The 26,818-nt window shown below is 32.8% G+C and overlaps 1 protein-coding gene across 4 annotated transcripts in view; it reads left to right on the forward strand.

Annotated features, from left to right (window-relative positions):
- The window catches only part of Nup214 (nuclear pore complex protein Nup214), a 272,097-nt gene that overhangs the window by 12,037 nt on the left and 233,242 nt on the right, over window positions 1-26,818 (forward strand). For all 4 annotated transcript variants that reach the window (XM_085818717.1, XM_085818716.1, XM_085818718.1 and 1 more), the window contains 2 exons: window positions 20,411-20,459; window positions 22,819-22,945. In XM_085818717.1, the coding sequence (XP_085674843.1) occupies window positions 20,421-20,459; window positions 22,819-22,945 (166 nt within the window). In that variant the 5' untranslated portion in view covers window positions 20,411-20,420. Of the gene's footprint in view, window positions 1-20,410; window positions 20,460-22,818; window positions 22,946-26,818 lie in introns of those variants that run through there.

Consider the following 26,818-nt stretch of genomic DNA (forward strand, 5'->3'; position numbering starts at 1 on the left):
GAAATAGATAATTAGATAATTTTAGCTTATACCGTCCATTATACATTAAACGCGCACGCGAAAACGTATTCTGCGCTTGCGCAGTTGCATATGTGCAGTCGTATATGTCGCGCGCACGCGTAAAACGCATATGAGCATGCGTCAACGCGGCGCATGCGCAGAAAGATTTTAGCTTTGAGGTCCGGATTATAGATCATTCCTGATTATGGGTGTTCGAATTAACGACTTTTGACTGTATTGCACCGCTTGATCGGAATATTGCCACCGGCTGATTGCTGCTGGCTGAACAGAAAGGACAACAAATTCGGCGCCGGCTCAACGTGTTAAATCTTTACCGTGGTCACAAAGTAAAACACAAAAATATGAAAATTCATGTGAAACTTATTCTTTGCATCTAGTTAGACTTAATGCAAAATAACTTATCAACGCTAATGCTTTAGTGGCCTAATAGAACCTTAAATTATATTAACTGAGTTACAACCCCTGGAACTCTACACAAAGCTATGACACTAACAGCATCAGACAGTGGTCAGCTAACTTTCAAAACTTGCCAACTGTGCCTATATCAGGCCTTTCAGGTTTGTTCTGATTAGCAGGGCTTAATATAGGCAAGCAGGAGCGGTGACAACAGCCAGTCTTTTGTTATGAATCATGCTGATTATGATTTTAATGCTCATTTTAACCTATGTTGCTTGACATAAAATCTACTTACTAAACCTCTAGACTGAGCAAGTGTGTGACAAAAGGAGACATAAAAAAAAAAAAAAAAAGCTAACTGTTAGTAAAATGTAACTAAAATGTCACTTATCTTCTTTCAGATATGTCCAGTTATTATGAGTGTAAAATATTTAATGCTTCTTGATAAATTTCATAAAAAAATTTTTATTCTCAAAATATTAATAATTATGTTAATTAAGTTATGTTTAATAATAATGCAAGCTACTCACATTCAGGCATAGATATAATATTTTAATTGAATTTATTCAGTTCCCATTTGCTCATAGGTCCTTAATTTTTTTCATTAATAGTTCTTAAAAGTACTTAATTTCCTTGTCCAGAAATGCGTAAGAACCCTGTTAAAACTGATTTGAAATAGCAAATTTCAATACCAGAATTATTTTCTTGGCGATATTTCAACAGGCTTGGAGAGTGAACCAAAGTTTCTCTTTCAAAATCTTGAGCAAAATTAGATGATTTATTTTGAAATGAAATAACTTCGGTAAAAGTATATTTAAGGGTACCCCTTTGTGAAACTTGGCGATGCATGGATACCGAGTTTGTGCAGTTCTTTGACTTGTTATTTTGGCTTGCTATTTTTGGTGCAGAAATCGCCAATATAACAAGACGAAGAATTGCACAAACTGGGCATCCATGTATACATGGACCTATTATCACTTAAAAAAACATCCCACAATTACCCAAAAATGGCATATTGCACTCCCTTGGCTTTACCCATGTACACATCGACCTACTTTCACTTAAAAAACATCAGAGAATTACACAAACTGGGCTAAATCACCACTACACAAAGCCAAAATGAAAAGACAGATAATTGTACAAACTCTGTATCCATGTACACATCGACCTATTTTCACTTAAAAAAAATCGGAGAATTGCACAAACTAGGCTTTGCGCACTCCCTTGAGTTTGTTCATGTATGCATCGAACTATATGCACTTCAGAAGTCAAAAGAACAGCCAACAAAATATATATAATCTCAATAAACTACATTTTAAATCAAACAATGAAATAACATAAAAAGGGAAATTCACCTTTGCACTACACAAAGGAAATATCCGCTTACCTTATTTACGAATTCGCACCTCTTCAGTTAAAGAAAATTCCTTAATAGCATCCAAAAACTTCATAAAATTATCTGAACTAGAATCTGTATACTGGTGTCACCAAATAAATTCACAAAATAAGAGTAAAAAATATCCTTCGTAACGACATTCAACCATACGCATTTCCTTCCTACAAACTGGACACATAATAATGGCTACTAAGTAAACCTTCATTTACACACCAGTCAAGTAATGCTCTTTTCCCTTTTCCTTCCAAATCGTAGAGAAAATTCAAATTAATCTTACCACATTTGGTCATTTTACCATCTAAACCACGAAACAAGCAATATACAGTCAAAAGTCGTTAATCCGGACTCGTCGGGACTTCGACGATTCCGGATTATCGATTTTTTCGGATTATAGATCATCAGTTTAAATCTGGCAAGATGGCATGCAGAAATTACAAAATTAAAAATATGAAACCGTAATTTATGAAATAAAGAACAATTATGATCTAAAGGGTATCAAAATTTACAAAAAGAAAAAGCTTAATATTTATTTGTTTACTTTATTAAACATTTCTTTCAATGTAAGTTGCTTCGTTTCATGTGATAATACTTTCTCTTTAATTCTATTAAACAGACATAATTTCTTGTTTAGTTACAAAGTTCCGCTGTTCAAGTCCCATAATTGCTGTGTTGAGAATACCGACTAATTTGTCAATCGAAATGTTTTCGTTTTCAATAACCTCTGGGTCACTTTCTTCACTATCGGAAGCGAATTATAATGACGAGGAACTTGATTTAAATCATATTGAGATGAAATACTACACTTAGTAAGGAATTATAAGCCAAATAAAATAAAAACATCTGCCCTGAAGATAAGGATAGTGCTGACAGATCAACTTCCAATCCGCCACGTGAAATCGATAAACAGATTTCGGATTACAAAACATACTTTTGCTTTGTAGATACAAATTACATATTAGTAAATATATATCGGAAATTCTATTTGACATAATCGAAGTTCAAGCTTACTTTTATGAAATTGCTCTAACAGTCTGCAAAAAATAATAAGCCGGATCCAATTCGAAGATTACATATCGCGGTAAGGTACACCACAATATGTAACATTAACTGAATTATTTAATTTTAGCTTAGCTTATACCTCCGTTACACATTACACGCGCATGCGCACAAACATATTCGCAGCCGTAAAGGTCTTATGCGCACTCGTAAATGCCTGTGTGCATGCGTGAATGCGACGCATGCACAGAAAGTTTGTAGCTTTGAGGTCCGGATTATAGATCATTCCGGATTATGGGTGTTCGAATTAATGACTTTTGACTGTACTTCCTAACCAATACACACACACAACCACAAGCCCTTACAAATTTACCTAAATAATAGGGCTTCCATAACATCAACTACTCAGGCTACCATAAATGAAACAACAACTTGGCGATAAATGAAACAAAAACTTGGCGATGAATGAAACAGCAACTTTGCGATAATACAAGGGGTACCCTAAAGTCAACTTTAACTGTAACTTCTTCTAACATCGGAAAAATTGTGTTTCCTTTCTCCTGTAGTTTTTGATTAAGCTGGTTTAGATGAGACGTACGCTGACCATTTGTTAGTTCTGGTAATAAGCATTCTTTTCAAGGAGAAATGCTTTAATTTCTGTTAATATGAACGTGAAACATTTTGAAGCATTTCCTCTTGATAACCAACATACTTTGTTATGTATCAGAAGATCTGCTCTTCATTTCAACTAAACATTCTTTAAACTGGCAATGACTAAGAGCTTTAGCTATGATGAAGCTGATAATCTTAATCACTAATTCCATAACTGCAAATTTCTTCCGGAAATGTCTGCACACAAATTGCTACTTGAAGAAGGATACAATAGTAAGTAAATATCTCGCGATTTTTTTTTTTTTTTCCTCCTTTCAAAATAGCAACAAACCCGCATTTTATGCCAGTCATACTTTTCACCCCATCTGTTGCAATTGAAATAGTTTTATCGAGTGGAATGTGATGCTTTTCAATGCATCCATTTGCAGCATTTGCTATATTCTCTCCATGTATTTGACCTTTGAGTGGCAATAATTCTAAAAGTTTTTTGGGACTTGTAGATAAAATAAAAAGTACAAAAAGTATAACTTGCACTATATATGAAGACTCGTCATTGAAAATGCAGAAACCAGTTTAAGATTTTTGACTTGCTGGTTGGTTATATTTGAAGACATTTTGACTGTTTTGTTTTGCCTTGTTTTAGTTTTTTTTTGTCTGTGTATGGTTTCCTTCTTTTAACAGTCTCTTGACTAATCACAAAAACTTTTAATATTAACATTATTGGAAGATTGCATCCAGTAATTAAATACACAACTTGATTTTTTTTTTTTTTTTTTTTTAACTCTTGCTCAAAGTTCCTGAGCTGCTTTCTTCCTTGTTTCACCAATGAGATATTTGGTACTAAATGACATATGTTTAGATGTGAAGTGTCTCTAGGTTTGATTTCTTGTTATTAGCCAATTCTTTCTGACAAGTAAGACAGGCCGGAAGGCCATTTGAGTTTCGAATAAATGCGAAAGTCTCAGTCCATTCAACTCGAAATTCATGGTGGATTTCATCTTACATTTTCTTTGCTTCTTCTTTGTAGCCATGTTGTTATTAGGAGGAATAAATAGAGCCAGAAATATAGAAATGATTGAGGATCAGCCAACAGCAGTTGGGCAAGGTATCCCAGAGCACAAAGTAACAGGAAATGCACATTTTCACACATGAATTCATTCCCCCATTTTAAGTGATTTTTAAATAAAACGGGAAACCTCTTGCATTAACCATTCCACGACAAGCCTAACTGACTGGTTTACAAAAGTAATAACACTTACTCAACTCGTGTATGAAAGGCGAGTGCAGCATTGGAGGTGGTGGAACCTCTGTCATAAAAAGATTGCATCGCAGAGAAGCAAGAACACAATCGAACACGGATATCAGTGTTATCCTTGTCGGTACAATTTCACTGAAATCAGTACAATAGCCCATGTATCAATACATCAGTAAACATTGTACTAAAATACAATGGCAATTTTAATTTTGATACTCCAAAAAACTTAAAGAATGAAATTTCGTGTCAAAATATCTGGGTCTTAGAATTTAGACATTTCCAATCTAAAGTTTTTTCATATTATATGCAACCCAAATATCGTTTATGTATTTTATGTTGCCTAAATTGAGTTGTTAGGGAAATTTTTATTTCAGACACTCTAAAAAACTTCAAATTTGAAAGGTCTGGAAGCTAAAAATCCTTATATTTTGAAACTAAGTTTCATTTTTAAGTTATTTCGTTTCTCATTCAAGTTATTCTCAAGTTAAAACTGTCATTAAATGGTATACACTACAAAGTCCATAATCCGGGCGTCCATTATCTGGAATGATCTATAATCCGGACCTCAAAGCCACAAACTTACACATGCGCGTTTGATGCGCACATGCGCTATGCATGAGCATAAAGCCAGTAAAGCGTTTACACATGCGGGGCTTCCGATAGTGAAGAAAGTGACAGCGATGTTATTGAAAACGAAAAAATTTCGATTGACAAGTTAGTCGGTATTCTCGACACAGCAATTACAGCATTTGAACAGTGGAACTTTGTAACTGAACAAGAAATTATGTCTGTTTATAGAAGAGAGAATTAAAGAGAAAGTATTAACACAAAAAACGAAGCAGCTTAAACAACTTACATTGAAAGAAATGTTTAATAAACTAAGCAAATATTAAGCTTTTTTTTTTTTTTTGTAAATTTTGATACCCTTTAGATCATAATTGCTCTTTATTTCATAAATTACGGTTTCATATTTTTAATTGTTTAATTTCTGCATGCGATCTTACCAGATTTAAATTGATGATCTATAATCCAGAAAAACCCATAATCCAGAATCAGCGAAGTGTCGATGAGTCCGGATTATGGACTTTGTACTCTATTAATTCAAAGCATTTAATTAGTTAAAACTTGGCGTGTGACAATTACTACAACAGCACAGTTTGGTGTATAATCAGTACAATCAAAACGCCGAAATCGCACAAAAAAAAAAAAAAAAAAATTTCCTAGGAATAACATTGACGGGTATGTTTCCAAATGTTTTCATGCTTAGGTAAAATTTGATGGCCTTTGTGTTGTATTTTCAAGATTATCTTGCTTTGATGTGCATGCGCCCGCTTGTGCTATTTTGTGGAAGAGCCACAATTTGCCAACCACTGTATTATGTATAACATGAACATGTATAACATGAATTATACATGAGTTAATTTTCCTTAAAAAGTCCTCCATGAAGGCATCCCTTCCCTTAGTTAGGTAACCTTTGAATCAAAGCCAATCAAGCAAATAATCAGCAATGAAAAAAAATTGTGTTACTTTAAATTATGCAATCTGTGGAGTAGGAGTTCCACCTGTGGTCAAGTAGTAGACATCTGAATACTGGTAGTTCGATCTAGGTTAGAGTACAGAAGAATGGGCTGTCCATATGGAGCATTTGTGGCTTTCTGCTTGTGCAACGTGAATATGACCTAGTTTCGCTGAACAATTAATCCACGAAAACATCCCTTCCCTTTGGACAGCCGTCATATGCTTTGTCATATCCAAATACCCTAACCTGATAACCCACTAGCTACATTTTAAACCGAGACATCTGATGAAATTTTATTATTATTTTTTATTTTTTAATATATTTTTTAAAAACTGAGTAATCAAAGTATTTTTTAATATATTTTTTAAAAACTGAGTAATTAAAGTATTTTTTAATATGTTTTATTTCACATCTTTTAATTTCCTATACTTTCGTTCATTATGAAATTTTAAGCACCTCTATGTCTTTCATTTCCCTTTGCTTCTGTTTCTCATTCAATCTAATAATGTGGTTAAGAAACACAGACAAAAATTTGAACTTTGTTCATTAAGCCTTAAGAATAAAGTGACCACACATCCCGATTTTGGCGGGACAGTCCCACATTTTGGAGGACTGTGCCGCGTCCCGCCGATTTTTAAAAATGTCTCGCCTTTTAGAAAACATCTGCATTTCTTATTGTAAATGTACTGTAAAAATATATTACCTATTATTTATTAGTTATTATAGTAAATATAAAGAAATAAAAAATACATAAATAAAAAAAAAACACATAAAATGCATGCAGAGTATTGCAAAAACCGAAGCAATTATTTGTAATGTTTTATCACTATATTCGTTTTCACAATTTCAGAAAAAATTAGATAAATGCATATTTATCTGATATCATATATTATGATGCTTCCAACCACAAAGATTTAAAATTATTTCCCACAATTGTTAGACTTTTTGATTCAGAAACAGGGATTAAAACTAGAATATTATATTTTGTTTCATTGCTGGGTGAAACTTCATAAATAATTTTTGATTACTATTTTAAAAAAGAATTATTTGAACAATAAAATTATTGCGTATTGTGAGGATAACACTAATGCAAATTTTGGTGGAAAACCTAGAAGAGGCATCAATAATGTTTTTACGAAACTTAACGAACATTTGAACCATAAAAAGTATTGGAGTAGGTTGTGCAGTTTACATTCTACACAGTACTATTCAAATAGCATCTGACTTACTTCCAGTGGATCTTGAAAATATTATTGCAAAAATTTATTCGTCTTTTTATACTGTGTGTGTCAAAAGTTTGAAGGATTTTTGTGAAAGCGCAGAGATCGAATATAAAAGAATTGGTTGACATTAAAAAAGGAAATTTTATGGAAATATGCGGAAAAATCCTTTTGGTATATCGGTAACCATTTTCCGAAAAATAATATTTGCGAAAATGATCTTTTTGATGAGGTGTCATTGGTAAAAAGATATGTTACTGAAGAAAAAATTAAATGTTGGTTGTCTGCAAATGTGGAAACAGACAAAAAATGGACGGAGTTATTCCTTCATTTTAAACAGAATAATATTCCTGATGAAAATATTTTGAAAATTGTAGAACACGCGCTCTCCCTTCCAGGAACAAATGCAGCAACAGAATGTGTTTTTTCTAGTATATCAATAAAATATGAACAATTGAAAAACACAGTTGAACATTAAAATTTTAAAATCTGTATTGAGGGTAAAATATAATTTGACTAACTCATGTGAGAAATTTCACAACATTTTAATAAATGATCCAAATCTATAGCAAAGTATTTACTTAGATAAAAATATGACTGTGAAAGAAAATCATAATTTTTTTAAATAAAATTTTAAATTAATTTAAAACATAATATTCAAATTATAGTTTTTTAAAAATATTTTTATAGTTACCAATATTTAATAAAAATATGTTTTTGTATATAGACAAGTATATGAATGCATACAATAAAAAATATTTTTTTGAATTATTGGTTTGCTTTCATAACAAAATTACTATTCTCATTTCATTCCATTTGTCCCACTTTGTCTCCATGAAAATGTGGTCACTTTACTTAAGAACTAAGTTCATCACTTCATCATCTTTATGAACCCACACTGAATTTTCTGTCAGAATAAAAATATCAAATGGGAAGACTCGTATTTGATGAAATATTGTAACATCGCGGAAATGACTCGGAAGAAGAGATTGAAATTGGCAAAACAAGTCGGAAATTTATTTCAAAATTTGACTCAGTCAAAAAATAAACAGAAAAGTCAAAATAAATAGTAACTTGTAAAATATATATATATAAATCTGTTTGTTATTTAATTTTCAGTTCTTAACTACATAATAGACAGATGATTTAATGGAATTTGATAAATATACCTCAGAAAGAGAGGACTTTCTAATGATGTACTTTTTTAGTTTTCCTTTTGGGTAGAAACAAGAACTTTACTGTAGAAAAGGATATATATAATGAATATATATTTAATAATTGAAAATATTCGATTGATTGAGGGAAAATCACACACATGGTGTTTATGATACCATGAATTTACTTGCAACGCTGCCAGTTTTTCTTACAAAGCCCTCGGCTTTATAAGAAATTGTAAAAGTCATTATTTCATTAAGGAAATAGACTTTGAATACTTTGCTTTGTACAGTTAACCAACCGTCCGTGAAATAATTACAATTTCGTTTTCCTAATCACTGTGCATCAAGTTTAAATATAATGATTTTCTACTCAAAATGTACATTATTGCTTTTGAAACTATAATTAAAGATATAAAATTTAGACTTTCTTTGCATACATTTCTTGTATTATTTTAGTTGTAATCATTAGTTTCAGTTTATGGTTAGTTGTTGTCTATAGTACTGTACAATTATTCTATATTTTATTATGCTACAGAATTTAGCACAGTAAGAGAAATTTCAAGATAATTTCAGGTGCCCAGTCAGCCAAAATCTCTCTTGTTTGAAATTGTTGTTGCATGTGAATTTTTCTATTTCCTCTATTATCGAAACCAGTTTGTTTCAACTCCAGACTGTCTTAGTAGCAGCTTTGACATCAACCATTTTATATTGTGCATTATATATATTGCATTTATGACATATATTATATTTACTATTTAAATTCTATGATATACACTCTTTTGCAAAAAAAATCGAAGCACCATGAAGGAAGTGGTTGTGTTTAATGAAATTGAATATGATTAAAAAATTAAGGTCATAGTACCTGTTCACGGCTCACAATCACCCATTTAGTGTTTAAATTAGTAGTTGGTCAAACCGCCCCTGGTGGCAATTCATGCTTGAATTCGTTGAGGCAAAAGAGTTGTAGAGGTTCCTAATGTCATCCTGCGATACATTCTGCCAGGCATTCATCACTTGTCACTCCAGATCTGCGATATTTTGTAGTGGCCGAATCTGGCGCCCTAATATGTCTCAGATATGCCAGATTGGTGAAAGGTCTGTTGACCTTGCTGGCCAAGGAAGAGTATCAGCTGCACGGAGACAGTCCAGAGATATGCGAGCAGTATGTGGCCTGGCATTATCTTGTTGGAAGATGGCCCCAGGATGACATGCCATGAAGGGTAATGCAACCGGCCGCAGGATGGTATCAACATATCGTTGAGCTTTTAAAGATGTACAGAGGATGACTAAAGATGACCTGCTGTCATAAGAAATAGTGCCCCACACCATCACACCAGTGGTTATGGCTGTATGCCTTTGTAAAACAAAGGCTTATTGAGACCGCTCGCCCTGTCCTCTCCCAGACACGAACACGGTGGTCATCTGCTTCAAGAGTGAAGCGAGATTCATCGTTCAACACTATATGATGCCAGTCTGATGGCAGCCATGATGATCGGCTGCGACACCACTCCAGACGCCTCCGACAACGTTGTGGGGAGAAAGGCAAACGTCTCAAAGGCCTCTGTGAGCATAAACATAAATCCGCCTCAGACAAGTGCCGTGAGATAGTGGATGGTACCACGGGAGGTATAGACGTGGCGGTAGTACTTTGAATAGTCGACAATGATACTGTTGGGACGGTTCGTGCCTGGCGAACAATCATCCTATCTTGCCTCTCATTTGTGCTCCTTGGCCTTCTAGAGCCTTCATTTCATCGACAATTTCCTTGTAGCAACCATTGCTGCCAACATCTTTGCACAGCAGTGTCTGTAAGTTGCAAGTGGTGGCTTATAGCTCGGTATGACCACCCAGCTTCACGCAACCCTACAATGCAACCATGTTTGAAGTTGTTTAGTTGTCTGTAAGGTCTTTGATATCGTCGTAGTGGCATCTTTAGGAAATTACAATGGCAGCAATAAAAAAGATAAATTTTCCACCTCTGTTACTGGTTTTAAATTTTGCAAATTGTGCACTAGAAATGCATGCTATGATTGCAGTTCCTGTTCATTTGCTTTGAAACGTTGATCATTTGCATGTTCGATCAAGATGTTTTTGCATACCAAATTTCATTATCATTGCAAAAGTCCTTGGTGCTTTGATTTTTTTTGCAGTAGAGTGTATTAGTATGTATCTTTATGTGCAATTACTCAAAAAAATTTCATTGTTAGGTCAAGTTAATCCTATACTGACACAGTTGAATTGACCGTTTTTCCCTTTTTGATTGAAAATTTTGCAGCCATTCATTGGTTCATTAACATCTCAGTCATTATGCTCTATTACCAAAACTATTCTATAACTGAGTGTATCAAGGTATAACCAAAGTATGCCCTCAGGAATTTGTCCTTGAGTGTATGTGCCGAGATTTGTGTCTGATGAATGAATGGCAAAGGCATTCAATCGTTTAAAAAGTAAAGGCGCAGAAATTTAGACGGAAAACATTTGTTAGATTAGAACAATGATTTGTATGTTAAATAAGTGATTTTATATCCTGTTTGTATTCTCGGAACTTAACAGTGATATTCACAAATGCCACTCTAATCCATTTTGAACAACCAACTTAAAAATTATTTTACTGTGAAATCAAGATACTGATATGGAGGTAGCTTTTAAAATGTGCCATCTGGAATCTAATGGTTAGAGATGAGCCCTAGGGAGAAAATGAAGAAATTCGTCTCTTCTACAAAGGAAAAAGCTTTCAAACTGATCGACTAGTCTTAGTGTATTATCGATTTCTAGGTTTCAGACTGAAATTGTAAAGCTATTTTTATTTCTTTGACACAAAATTTATACGTATGTTCTTATGATTTGTTTACAACAGTACCATCACAGTAGACTTCCGTGTGAGAAGATCATTTCAGCATGGACAGATACGTATGGAAATAAAAACAGATAGAATGAACTAATAAGAACTGATAAGAATCTAAGAAAAAACTGCTTTTACCTTTATACAAGTACATGGGAATTTATATTTGTTTATGGAAATGTATACCTACATATCTATGTAGTATGTATGTCTGTATTTATATAACATGGTATAAGTGCAAGTATATACATTAAGTGGAAAGCATGCATACCCATTTATACATATGTGTTTGCACGTGGATTTATGCATACCGTATATAAGATATAGATATATGTATTTGTATATATGTATTAAATTATGTATGTATATATTCAATAATATATGTACATTATATTTGTATATACATATACGTTCCAGCATAACTATTTGAAAATATGTGTAGTGTTTTCTCTTGATGATTTTGGATCATGTGGAGGACTCATTGATTTCTTTTTTAAGGATATAAAAATAAGAATGAGATATTGAACAGTTTATTACAGAATGAAAAAAATAGTTTTCGAAAGATATAACCATTAATTTTTATAAGTATGTTAAAAAGAAATATTCTCATTTGCTTTTGTGCAAATTTTGAAGCAAGTGACACAGAGCCCTGTGTTGCATTTTTCACAAGAATATGTTGATCGCTTTCTTAATTCGCTTTCCTGACAAGCAGCACATCTTCGTGGAATCGTTTTGTGAATCGGCAAGTGGCCTGCCAATGAAATAGTGTCTGTGACTCGAGCAGAGCTGACTGAAGCTTCTGAATCATTAAGGAGTTGCTTTATAAGATTTTTTCTATCAATTTCTATGATCTTGTTTTTGATATAAATATGTATTTTTTAATCAAAGATCTGTCTATAACATGCTGAAATAAATGATAATTTTGAATTTCAGTTTTTTCTCTTATGCATAGCCAATAGATTGTAATTTTGTTAATTTAATGCTATCAAAAATTATGTTTTAGTAACACTTACAAAAGGCACTAGTAGTATATTTCTTTAGGTCTTGAATAACTTCTGAAACGTTCATAAACATTATGATTAGGTTTGATTGTTTTTTAATTAAATATGATGAAAGAACATAACCTTTTATGAGTTTGCAATGCACCTGATATAGCATACGAGAGCTATTTGCCCTAAGGAAAAGGATGCCTATGTGGAGGATTTTCTAAGGGAAACTAGCTCGTGTTCACATTGTACATGGGAAAAAATACAAAAACGACCTTAGTAGCCACCCCATTCTGCGGGATTTTAACCGCAGCTTAATGCTATTATTCAGTGATCTTATCCACTCAGCCAGTGGTAGGCCTTTTACTGAGGCTGGGAATTTTAATAATATTAGTAGTGAGTATTGTGAAACATTTACAAATGAAATTAATAATTTCAAGGAAAAGTTAAATTGAATTCTAAAATTTGATTCCATATTCAATGTAATTAAAATACCGAGAAGATAAAATTGAACGCATATTGATCAAATGTCAGGCCTGTCTTCTAAATGGGTATTAAAAATCATTCGGTAAGAATGCTGTAGAAGAAAGTGATTATTATAGATTCGTGCATATTGTATGGATTTTTTAACTTATTCAAACACCATTGATTTCTCTCGACATATTTCGTTCTCTGTCAAACTTTAGTTTGAAAACAAAATTGTAATCCTGTTAATAGCTTGAGAAGCTCTTTTTTTTTTTTTTTTTTTTTTTTTTTTTTTAAATCTTTAGCACTTTATGAAAATGTCTAAGCAACACTTTTTACAATATATTGTCAATGTATTGTAATAAAATATGTATAACATATCTTTACTCATTTCTGAATTTTTTTTACTCAATTCTGAATTACCCTGTATATAATTTTCAATACTTTTGCGAGCGTAAGGGTTCGTAATAAATTGAATGCACAAGTCTGTTGAAAAGTGAATAAAATTTATTCTTATACCAACAAATAAAACAAAATGCTGAAATTTCCTCAGAGATATTCATACAATATTGCAATGTCTCACAGTAGTTATATTTGAAACTACTAAAACATAAATATAACTCAAATTCAAAAACACACAGAAAGCTAATCCGATTTTACCGCAAATTCGCTACAATCAATAACAGCAATAAGCAAACAACTGAATTGAGATGTTTTCCTCCAACTTTTATAAGCTTTTCAATCAAGCATAAGAATATTCTGTTATTTTCTAGATTTTTCCGGAAAGCAAAAGTGTACAATTACCAGGTATCTATTTATTAAATGTGCGTGCTCCTATATTTTTAATTTTTCTGTGTAGCTTTCTCTTCAAATAAGTCTCGTGCTGCATTGCATGGGGATATAAAACAATATTAATTAATTCTACTAAAAATAGCTAAACAAATACAAAATCCATAACAATACAATACTGATATGCTTCTATTAAAACAAATCTTCGTTAAATGTTAAGGTGCATGAAATCATTAAAATTTTGAAATTTATTTTAATGATTCTGTTCAACTTATTGTGTTGATGATATTCGATTCTAAAATAAAAAAAAAGGAACTTTGAATAAGTATTCTGGATTTATATATTGGCTTCAAACTGTCAAACCAGATTTTATTTGAAAAATGCTTAAAGTCTTATTATTCAATTATTTTTATTCTTCATATCAGATATTGGATGAAGAAATAAATTCCATTTTCATTTTCAATACATGTTGAAAGTATTTCTGCTGTCTTGGCTAATTCAGTAGTAGTATTAAAAATGTCAGCAAAATATAGATAGATTTTTGGTGACACAACAGTTTTGTGCAGCAGCATCAAAATATTCGTAGCGTATATATATGTTTGCTGGCCACTTAGAGCAAGATTTGGGTTGGACATATATATATGCTTATTTTAGAAGTCAAACAACAAAAATCAGCATTATATTTTCAAATTTTCACAGCACTGGTTTTGATGATTTTACTGAACCATCATCCTCAGCTGCAAAAGCGCAAATGAACGAGATAAGATATAATGATTAGGTAAGATAAGAAAGCCTGGACAGGAGATAAGCCACTGGTGCCATCTGTTGATGAAACCAGAACTAAAATATAATTTCTTTAAAGGTTGAAGACAAAGATGGACTGGAATTAGGGTTGTTAACTAGAACAGAAAGATTTTTTTTTTAATGTGAAATGCATCTAGAAAGTCCAGTTCGCCAATAGAAGATGTTTTTTGAATAATTTTTGCAGCAGAAAATTGAAAGTGTGATTTTCAGACCAACAACGTTGTGCAACAGAAGACTTCTGTGTTTCCTTTTTTCTTACATATGCCTCATGTTCCTTAATGCAAAATTTTAAGGCTGTGTTAGTTTGACCAATGTAAATTAAGCCACACTGGCAAGGAATCCTGTAAATACCCCAGGAATTCATATCCGGAATGGGGTCCTTAAGTATGGAACTCTAAATTTTATTGATGGGAGAATAAATGACCCAAAAGTTAAATTTCTGCAAAATACATGCAACTTTATAGCTAATTGGTGGAAAGAAGGGAATGACAACAGAATTTTTATAATCTCCTAAAACAAGAGTGTGCCTTTTGGTGTGTTGAGATGAGAATTTTTTAACTGCTTGATTAATAATGTTGAGTGAAAAATCCTTGTCAATAGCTAATTGCTTCTAATAATTTAGTTCTTCATCAAGGGATAGTTTGGAGGAGCAAACTTGAAGACCACGGAAAACATATTAATAAAATGAAGCTAACTTTTGTTTAGTCGGATGACATGAAGGCAAACCGATGAAGGTTTATGGTAAACCGTAGTGTTGAAGTTGGATGTGTTACATCTGACCAGAATGTTGAGAAATGGAAGAGAATTGCAAGTCTCAAGTTCAAAAGTGAACTGACTAGCAGGATCAGTAGAATTCATTGTTGAAAGAACTTTGTTTAAATCATGTTTATTACCTTTAAACAGGGTAAAAGTATCATCTACGTTGCGGAACCATACCGGGAAGTTTAAAGTATAAAACAATTTTGATTCATAATAATGCATGTAGATATCTCCCAGGATAGGGCTGAGAGGGCTAATCCCTCAGTTTGCTTGTAATATTTATTTTGGAAAACGAAATGCGTTTGTTTCAAACAGAGTTGAGTAAGAGAAATTAGCTCATCAATTTCAATGTAAGAGAAATGAAATTCGCGAAGTCTGGTTTCTAGACATCTTAATGCACCCTCCACTGGAACATTGGTGAATAATGATTTTACATCAAAAGAAACCATGAGTAAATTTCTAGGAGAAATGTTTTTAACCTTTTTTACAAACTCTATTGAATATTTTATGGTGTAAATGTTATAGTCTAATAGAGTTGAAAATCTAGAAACTTAATATTTAACAAACAGGTACAAGGCAGTACCTAAATTTGATACAATAGGGCAGAAAGGAATATCACTTTTATGAATTTTGAGAAGAGCATACAATCTGGCACGATTCGCAACAGATGGGATAAGTGAATGTTTTAAGTTGCATGAAAGGATTTGTGAAGATTTGATTGCAGTTTTTATTTTTGACAGGTTCGAAGGTGAAGTATCTTTAAAGATTGGATTATATGGTTCTTCGTTTAAGAGTTTAGTAACACCATCGATGTAAGGGTTCTTATCCATGACGACTATCTGGCCACTTTTGTAAGCCTTTGAAATGATAATATCCAGGTTAGAATGAATTTCACGCATTGTAGCTCTTTCTCTCGCGGTTAGATTTGGTTTCAAAGGTTTATTATTGAATTTCACATTATGTGCAATAAGATGCCAAATCATTTCTTTCTGTGAATCTGAAACTTTACTGAACTTGAAAGCTTTTTCGATAGGTTCCAAAATCTTTGGAATTGAGGGTTTAGAGGTTTGTGAGAAGTTAAAATTATATTTTAGAATTTTCTCTTGTTCTTCTGATAAGCTAACATTAGAAATATTAACTATTGGATTAATGTTTACAATGTGAAGATTTTTTGAACTACTTGAACTGGAATACCATAAAAGAAGTTTTTTGAATTAACCTGCAAGGGTGTTCAATCAAAAACCTTCCAGTCACGTTTTAAGAATTCTGTTAAACTGCAAGCTAGCCTTATTTCGGTCCATCATAAGGGATACATGCCAACAGTTATCCAAAATTGAACATGAGCTCTATTAGCTTCATCTGGAATTCGCTAATTCATATCCGAAATTCACTTCCTTGAAACTATCCCTTGATGAAGAACTAAATTATTTAAAAGCAATGGCTATTAACAGGGGCTTTTCACCCAACATTATTAATCAAGCAGTTAAAAAATTCTCATCTCAACACACCAAAAGGCACACTCTTGCTTTAGGAGATTATAAAAATTCTGTTATCATTCCCTTCTTTCCATCAGTTAGCTATAAAGTTGCATGCATTTTGCAGAAATTTAACTTTCGGGTTGTTTATTGTCCCATCAATAAAATTCCGAGTTCCATACTCAAGGACCCCATTCCGGATATGAATTCCTGGTATATTTACAGGATTCCTTGCCAGTGTGGCTTAATTTACATTGGCCAAACTATGAGAGCCTTAAAATTTCACGTTAAGGAACATGAGGCATATACTAGAGAAAAGGAAACACGGAAATCTTGTGTTGCCCAACATTGTTGGTCTGAAAATCACACTTTTAATTTTTCTGCTGCCAAAATTATTCAAAAAACATCTTCCATTGGTGAACTGGATTTTCTAGAGGAATTTCACATTCAAAAAAATCTTTCTGTTCTAGTTAATGACACTAATTCCAATCTATCTTTGCCTTCAGGCTTTAAAGAAATTATGTTTCAGTTCTGGTTTCATCAATAGATTGCACCAATGGCTTGTCTCCTGTCCAGGCTTTCTTGTCTTACCTAATCATTATATCTTATCTCGTTCATTTGCGCTTTTGCTGCTGAGGATGATGGTTTGGTAAAACCATCGAAACTAGTCCTGTCAAAATTTGAAAATGTATCACTAATTTTTGTTGTTTGACTTCTAAATTAATATTTGTTTGGCGGGCTATTGTATCTTAATATATATGCTAGCTGGGAGCTTAGAAGAGGATTTTGGTTAGACGTATATATGCTTGCTGGCCACTTAAAGTACAATTTTGGTTGAACGTACATATACGGTTTGGCCATTTGGAGGGTTAACGCATGCGTCATCCATTCTCTTTTATTTGCATGCTATATAACGAGGAAAAACTTTACTCCTTTAAATGATCGAGGTTGTGTTTTTCCAAATACGAAAAAAATTACATTTGTGCCTTCCTACAGCATTTGCACATGTTAAATTTGCTAGTCTCATTTTGGAATCTTTGACACCAGTTGAAGGTAGAGGTTGCCAAGATATTTCACAGTATATATTGCTAGAAATGACCAGTTTCATCAGCGTTGTAAATGTGTTCTGGAGATGACATTTCACTGTTATTGAGTTCAATGAATTTATTTGCAAATAGTTCAGCAGCTTCAGTATCAGCTGAAGCTTTTTCATTTGAAATTTTTAATTGCCTTATACCATGGTGATTTTTAAATTTGGTTAAAGCTTATCTGAGTCCTGAATAAATAAATTCATTCATATACATAGGGCTTATCAAGCGCTGGCGCTAGATATCTTACCAAAATCCTAAATTCTGCTACCAAGCGCCTCCTTAAATTCTAAATTTTTGTGGCGTCTAAATTTTGGTTCTCAGCACTTTCCCTAAATTCTAAAAATTTTGTCATCCGTTAATTTTATGGCTCGCTGCTTCTCTAAATTTCAATAATTTTGTCTTGTCTAAATTCTGCCGTTCGGTGCAGCTGTATTTGCTGTATTGCCAATTCTGGGTTTAAGTGAATAACAAATCAGTTAGTCTTAATTCTAATAGCACTAAATATAATCTTTTAGCCTATGAGTATCATTAACAAAATTTATTTTTAGCATATGGAAGGAAATTTTTGTTAAATTTTTCCTTGTCAACATTTCTTAGCGCATTTAGCTTAGATCTGTAATCATCGCCATGCATTATGCCAGCATAATAGGTTAGCATACTCTTTGTTATTCAATTACTAATATAAAAAAATATTTAGGCATCGCTGCATGAGTCATTACTCAGGTTGTCATGTGTTGATAAACATGCAACAATTAAAGCAAAATATAATAAATAATGATTCGCCAGGTTAGCATCAGGGATGTAAAATATTAGTAGGTGTAAAATAAATGATAGTTCTATTTAGAATATTTCGGTTTGAGTTGTATTCGAAGCAGAGCTACAAAGCCAAATTATTGATCACAGAGATTTATGCTAAAATGATTGTTTCTTCAATAACGAGGTATTTTATTTAGTGCCGAAGTGAAATTATGAATCAGGACTCTGCACATGTTGTATTATGTGGGGGGGGGAATTCAAATGCACATGCCTGAAGCAGAGGAAAAAAAAATAAAAAAAGGGGAGGTTGTTAGTGGCTTTGAGGTCCGAATGTTAGATCATTCCGGATATTGGATGTCTGGATCTTGGACTTTGTACTGTATCTGTGAAAATCTGTGTATACTCATAAAGATACTGCTTTAAGTGATGGTGTACTTTTGCAACATTTATTTTGGGTTCTTGGTACTATTATGTATTTTGTGCTGTCAAAGTTTGTTCCTCAGAACCTTTGCTTGCTGATGAACTCAATTATTTGAGATCACTTGCTAATGACTTGAGGATTTTCTCCCATGGTTATTGATAAAACCTTTAAAAATTTTTCTGCTCACAATCAAAGAAAACATTCTGCTGTTAGAAATAACATTAATAACCTTGTCGTGCTTCCACTTCATCCTTCTGTCAGTTATAAAATTGCACGGATTCTCCAGAAAAATCAGTTTTCAAGTCATTTTCTCATCAATAAAATTCATGGTTCGATTGTCGATGATTTTATTTTTTGGGGAATATATAGCATATTGTGTCAGTGAACTTTGAGATACATTGGCCAAACTAAAAGGTTGTTAAATTTTCTTGTCAAGGAACACAAATCTTATGTCCAAAAAGACGAAATTAACATCTTCGATAGCTAATCATTGTTATAAATTTAATAATAATTTTGACTTGCATTATTTTTCATCATAATGACATCATAATTTTGATTTTTTGTCTGCAAAAATTATTCAAAAAGCTTCTTCACTTGGTGACTTTGATTTTCTTGAAACTTTTCTTATTCACAAAGGTTACCTTTAGTTAATGACATTAAGTCCAATCCAGTCCTTCCTAACTCTTTTAAAATTTTATTAACTTAATTTTTCAGCTTCAATACTATTTTTGCTGATAGATGGCACTACCTTCTCTGTTGAGTTTAAATATGATTGCTGTGCCTACTGCTTGCAGGTTTCTTTGCTCCTGATGAAGATGTACCTGTATGTGTTTGCCCTCGAAATCCATTGAGATCTTGACTAAATCTGTGTTAAACTCAAAGTTGTTGCGTTACTAATTTTATGCTTATTTGAACTTTACAATAGTAGTACCTTGTACACAAGTTCATAACCTAAATTCAATGGAAATCATTAAATTAATGACAAAAAATATAAACATATTAAACTCATAAAACAGACAAAATTTAATTTTATTTTATGAAGCATATAAGGCAGCATGAATGGAAACTAAGAAAGCCGTTATATTTTGGATGCAAAATTTCCTACTATAAAAATATCATGTCAATAACTGTCTTTTCTTTGTCTCTAAGTGGCGTTTCACTCCTCTTGAGACTCATTAGTCCACTCACCTGTTTCACTCAGCATTTGTCCAATATTTTTTTTTTTACATTTTAAAATTAAAATTTGTTAAAACTGTTTGATAAGGTGAGATGTGGCACATTATCATTGAAAATGCATATACTTTAGGCTTGCTACTCCTTTATCAGGGTGATATTGTTATGTAAAAACTTTGCATGTTATCTCATTTATTGACAACTGTGCAATATTTGTAACTATATAAATATGCTTGCAAACTAAACTTAGAACTAATCAAATACTTTGTTTTTACAGCATTGGAAAAATGCTGGAAGAAGCTGCAGTTGCTTTAAAGGAAGTTTCTGTAAGTTTAGATTTCAAATTTCCTTCTAATAAATGACCATATATTTAAAAAAAAAAATCTTGTCTTAGAATCCAAAACAAATAATTTTTTAGTGTTGATATCATTTTAAAATAGTCTCTAGTTAATGATTTAATTTCCATTTATTGTTTAACAATAAATATGTAGTTTTGGTATATCCTTAATATATGTGTTTTTTTTTTTTTTTTCCTTTTTGTTTTTGTTTTTAAGTTGTTGTATAAGAACCAATTTCTAAGACAGTTGCTTCATTTCAACCTGTTATGCAGTTAAGCTGCATTTTGTAGAAGAGATTTTTGTTTCCAATGTAAAACTGTGACATTACGAATTAAATCAGTGGAAACAAATGCACTGTATAATATGAATGTGGAAAACATCCTTATGTCAAAAAATTAACATAAAATACTTATTTTCACTTTAAATTAGTATGAAGTACTTAATAACTTGATCATTAATCATACATTTTTAGTAAATTCTGGCTGAAGTTTGCCTAGTATGTCTGCATATGTGGTATAAGCAACAGTGTTGTATGCATTTTAAATGAATGAGTCTGATTGAAATAAAGTTATAACCAAAAAAGACTTGTATGCTTTTAACATTACAGTCGTGTGCAAAAGTTGAAGACCACACATGGAAAAATCAGATTTTTTTGAATTCCGCAACAAAAACCTATGTTATAAATGAAAAAAATATACTTACAAGGTTATTGATGTATAGCCAGTATTTTGTCAAACCTCCTTTATTTTTTATCACTGCTGTAATCCTTTTAGGCATACTATGAACAAGAGACTAGCAGTAAGCTTGAGAAGTCTGTACACCACACATTCTTTATTGCTTCAACAAGTTCTGTAGCACTGGATGGTAGCTTCTCTGCAATTTTATTTTTCACAATGCACCACAGATTTTCTATGGGATTCAAATCCAGGCTGTTACTTGACCATTCAAGCAGTTTGAGTAGCCATCAGATAGTCCTTAACATTCATTGCCCTGTGACACGGAGCCCCATCATACATGAAAACTGAACATCTGTGAACATTCAAGTGAAGCTTCAACTTGTCACGTAACAAATTAAGGTACCAACTGCTGTTTATCATGGTTTTAGGTGGCAGGAAATATACAGCAGCAGTACCAGACACAGACATTGCACCCTATATCATTTGGCTTGGAGGGTATTTCACTGTTGGAATCGTATATCTGTCATCATATCTTTTTCCAAATGGGCGGCGAATACATTTAGCATGTGCAGAAATTTGCTGCACACTTGACTCATTGGCAAATAACACTGTACTCCTCTGTTGTTCGGTCCAATTCTGTTATTGTCTGGTGAAAGTCAGTCATTCCTTTTTAATATTTTGAGTAAGTCAAGGTTTCCTTGCAGGTTTATAGGAAAATAAACCATAATCTTATGTCAAACATCTTGAAATAGTACTCAAACTGAAGCTGGTACCGTTTGCAACGAGAGCAGCTCTGATTTTATTGCAGGATGTTGTTAGACATCGAGTGATCATCCTTCTTATAACACGATCATCACGTGCACAAGTATATTTTGGACGACCGCTTCTCTCAACATCTGTATAATTTTACTGAATTTACTGATAGATTGATGCATGCCTGTCTTGCTGACATTTACCTTCAAACTTATTTCACATTCAGAAAAGCCAACTTCATGCAGGGCCACTATTTTTGTCCGTTTTTCAACAGTAAGCGAAGGTTTCTTATCCATTACAAGAATTATACAACAGCACTGTGTAGGTAAAATCCAATAACAAACTACTGATAAACGAGACCACGTTATAATTATAGCAGTAGAAAGCATTTGATGCAATCAATGCATGAGATAATGCAATTACGAGTGAAAATGGTGCAATCTGTTAAAATACAGGAAAACGGCTACTGGTCTTAAACTTTTGCACATGACTGTAAAATAAATGTGCATATACCTGCATTTATTTTTCTTTCTGTTGGCTGGGCAATAAATATGCATTTATGGGCATTTGCAGTTATGCATTCACCAAGAGATGGCTTTAATCATGGGCTTTGTAAGAATAGAACCTGTCCTTATTGTGTTAAATCCATCACTTGGCAAGGCCTTATATGCATTTATGTTGATGTTTGAAGTAATTACAGTAACCTTGTTATATATAATCTAAGATGCCAAACTTACATTTATAATGATATTAAATTACGGTATTTTTATTCTTTATAAAAAAGGCTTTCCATGAAGAAAGGAATCTTGTTTCTCAAGGTTTCTTTTTTGTTGTTGTTCTGTTACCAAGCTAAAAATTTATAAAATGCTTTGATTTTATCGTCCGTTCTAATATGTAATTTCTTTTATATGTCTTAGAATTTTCATTTCTGCCAATTAAGAACCTTGCGAGTAGCCAAAGGGAATGAGAAAGTACCAAAGAAGAATATAAATATTATTGCTACTGCAAGCAAATATGGCTTAATCTTCATTGGCATTGAAAACGGTAAATATTCAGCAAATTTATAAACATGATTTAATCAGATATAATTTGAATTTAACAAATCTTCTCTATTCGTAAAAAGGAAATTTAAAGTTAATTGTCCTCTATATTATTATATATTTATAAAGTTAGAAGAAACACACTACTTAACATCACTTAGGCATGCTGCTCCACTCTTCAAATACAAATATAGTTGGTTAAATTAAAACTTAATTTTTTAATGCCTTTTTAGTATTATTTTAGTATTATTTATGTATTTTTTATAAATAGTATCTAGTTTCTTTTTGATTTATTTGCATAATTCGTATCGGGGAAGTTTTGAGTTTTTAAATTACTTTGGTTTTCTAAAAAATTTGGTTTTCTACACTTAATTGACTTAAATTATTCTAGTCTTTACTTGCTAATTTCTCTAAATTCCACTTGTTTAAATTTCTTTTTAGTAATTCACAACATTTGATTTTACTTTTAGTTTTGAATTTTCCTTTTACCCTTGCCTACATGGATGACGAAACACGAATTGAATAATTTAAGAGTTAAATTTGGAGGCAACTTCCCCTTGATAAGTCTGTCTCCTGCCTGCTGAACAATTATTCACTTATGCATTTTTATAAATTTTTAGGATTAAAAAATGTATTGGAATTATATATTATACATTTATTACATATTCATAGTTTTGATACTTGCACTTGATTTACATATGCTCTCTCAATTGAAATGATATTGTAGATGAGTTCACAGCAATTATTAGTCATTTATTTTAATTCAATTTCATTTAAAATTTAATTAACTTTAAATTGCTTTTTACGAATAGAGAATGTTTGTCAAATTCAAATTTCATTCCTTGTAGCAATGGAGGAAGAGAGTTATTTAAATTTAATTTAACTTTACCATTTTCTTTTGAAACAATTAGTCAGATATAATATATTTTGATTTGATGTTGTATGTAATCTATTACTTTGTTATTTATTTTTTTCTGGCATTATAAAAATTATAAAAATGCTGTTTTTAAATATGAAAAAAAAAAAAAAAAATAACATATAAATGAAAAATGTTTCTGTGAACTAATTTTAATAATCTATTAAATTTTAAATTCCATGAAATGTAAATTGCTTCTGATGTTGGGGGGGGGAACCCCGCTGTTTTTATACAGTGCTGTGGAATCAGTAGGGAAAACGACGGGCTACGACTCTGACTCGACTCCGACTCCTTCATATATATATACACTGGTTATCATAAATTAAGGAAGAATCACAAAAATCACGATTACTGAAAAAGTTACATGTAGAATTTAATGAAACTTACCCACAATATACAACACATAGTAAGGTATCAAATAACATAAAAAGAAATTACCAGACAAATATGGTAGTATAGAAATTAGCACATGTATAAAATGAACAAATCAAAGGTGTCAGTTTGCTATAGGAAAAGTACCTTCAATATGGAATATGATCGCCTCTAGAAGCAATATAGCACATAAGCGATGTGTGATGCTTTCAGTTATGCGGTCTATCAGTTCCATAGGAAGCAAGAGCCATTGCTCTTGCAAAGCAATTGCAAGCACGACAAGGGTTTGAGGGGGTGGATTGATAGCAGCTAGATGTCTCCTTAAAGCATCCCAAACGTGCTCGATAGGATTCAGTTCCGGGGATCGAGCTGGCCACTCCATGGGCATATTTGTTCCTGTTGAAGATAATCATCTATGATGCGAGCCCTGTGTGGTCTTGCATTGTTGTCCTGTAACAGGAAAGCATCACCTACTGCCCCAGTATATGGGCGCACATAAACATTTAGGATGTCATCTCTATAAATCTGAGCATTCACGGTTCCCCTTGGAAAGACATGGAGCTCTGTGCGTCCACCCAAAGAGATGCCACCCCAAACACAGACACTCCCTCTTCCATATGCATCTCTTTCACGGATGTTTGACGGATGATAACGAGTTCTAGGTTCTCTCCATATCAAATAACGCCTACTATCGCTTTCTAGACCAAACCTGGCCTCATCTGTAAAGAGAACCACCCTCCATTGATCAGGCGTCCAGTGGACATGTTGTCAGGCCCACTGAAAATGGTCCCTCCTATGGCGTGACGTGAGCGGCACACAAATGGCTGGTCGCCTCGCATACAGACCACCTTCGTAAAGCCTTCTACGCACAGTTGATGTTGGCACGAACCTTCCATTGGCTGTAGCAAGGGAGGATCTAAGAAGAATCGGAGTAGCGGTTCTATTCCCGCGTGCACATAATGTCAAATATCGGTCATCGGTGCTCATCATAGCAGTTGGCCATCCTTGGCTGAATCTCCTAGATGCCGAATCTGTGGTTTGAAATTGCCTCCAAAATCTATGAACCACAGAAGGACTCACATTTAGCTATCTGGCCACTTCTGTTTGACTTTGCCCTGCCTCTAGTCTCCCAATGGCTCTGCATCGCTGTTCTGCAGGCAAATGATGCCTGGAGGTCATTGTTACGAATTGGCTATCTCAGATTTCTGATGTCACTGTCACAGTGAAATATGTGGGCTTGCTCTCAAACATGGACTTTTATGCTCCTCGCAGATGACGTATTCCGAAAGCAGTACCACTAATTTGCATATTGCAGTTTTATTCAGCTGCTCTTACTTGGCAACATATTCAAATTTTACATGGTTTGGCTTATTTTTGAGGGAGTTATCGCTATTTTTGTGATTTTTCTGTAATTTATGATAACCAGTGTATATATAATGTAAATGATCTAAAATTCATCTAGCTCGAAAATTTCTTTTATTTCTTTAATACATAAATTTTATATATGCAAACATCTACACACGGGTTACAGCTTTTTTTTTTAATATAAAAGAAGTAATAGATACTACAGGGAAAAAATTGATAGCATAGCACATTATTTATATTAATTAGCATTTGTTATGAAATGAAAAAACTGGCATTAGTTATTTCTAAGAAACAGTATAGCTTTGGCAAGATCTTCTTTGTTGGAGGGCCAAATATCTGATTTGATAAACTCCAGAGCTAAGAAGAGCCTTACCACACTAACTTGAGTAGGAGCAAGAGCTGTTACTGTTAGGGCTACTTCTTTTAACTTTTCAGGATAGATATTTTATAAGTTCTAAAAGACGTGTTTCACAAGCACAATCATATTTCTCTATTTCTTCAAAGGCAGTGTAGAAATCTTGTTTGTATTTTTTCATTTTCATACCTAAAGGCTCTTGGTTCTTTTATTTTCATTCGCTTTGCTTTAGCCTTTTAAATATGATCCAAAAATATTTCTCAAAGTCTAATTCATCACTGGAAGAGGATGATAGAGATTTAATTCCAATGCCTGCAGTTTGACTGTCGTGACTCAAATTCTCCAATTGTTCTGAAAATAATTTCATTCTTAATGAAAGTTCATAGATGGCTTTCTTTGCCTTTTTAATTTATTTGTCATCCAAGAAAATTCGGTGTTTCAGATCTACATATTTATCGAACCCAGCAAGATCCCATTTTCTAGCAAACTAGTTTCTCTTTTTTTTCATTGAAGAAATGATTCCTTCTGCAATAAACCCACCATTTCAGAAAGAAAAACTTCACATTCTTCCATTCTCACCTCCTGTCAGTTCTTCAGTGTTAGTGAAACATTAGAGTTATCTACATCTTCTAAAAAAAGTTCTTAATTCTAACAACCTCTTTATCATCAAATATGTACTTCCTTATCGTGTCGCTTGATCAATAATTGCTCCTTTTCCTGCTCACTTCCTAAAAATGGCATCAATTTGGGAGTTCTTGCTGCTGTTACTGCTTACCTAAATGTACCAGTGAGATTTGTAACTAAATGAATCAGTTTAATCACTAATGGTAAATATCACATCTGTCTTCCTTCGTTATATTTATTTATTA

The sequence above is a fragment of the Stegodyphus dumicola genome, chromosome 6, assembly GCF_044657685.1.
Source record: "Stegodyphus dumicola isolate Sdum_Otavi_A_Nest chromosome 6, ASM4465768v1".
NCBI lineage: Eukaryota > Metazoa > Arthropoda > Arachnida > Araneae > Eresidae > Stegodyphus > Stegodyphus dumicola.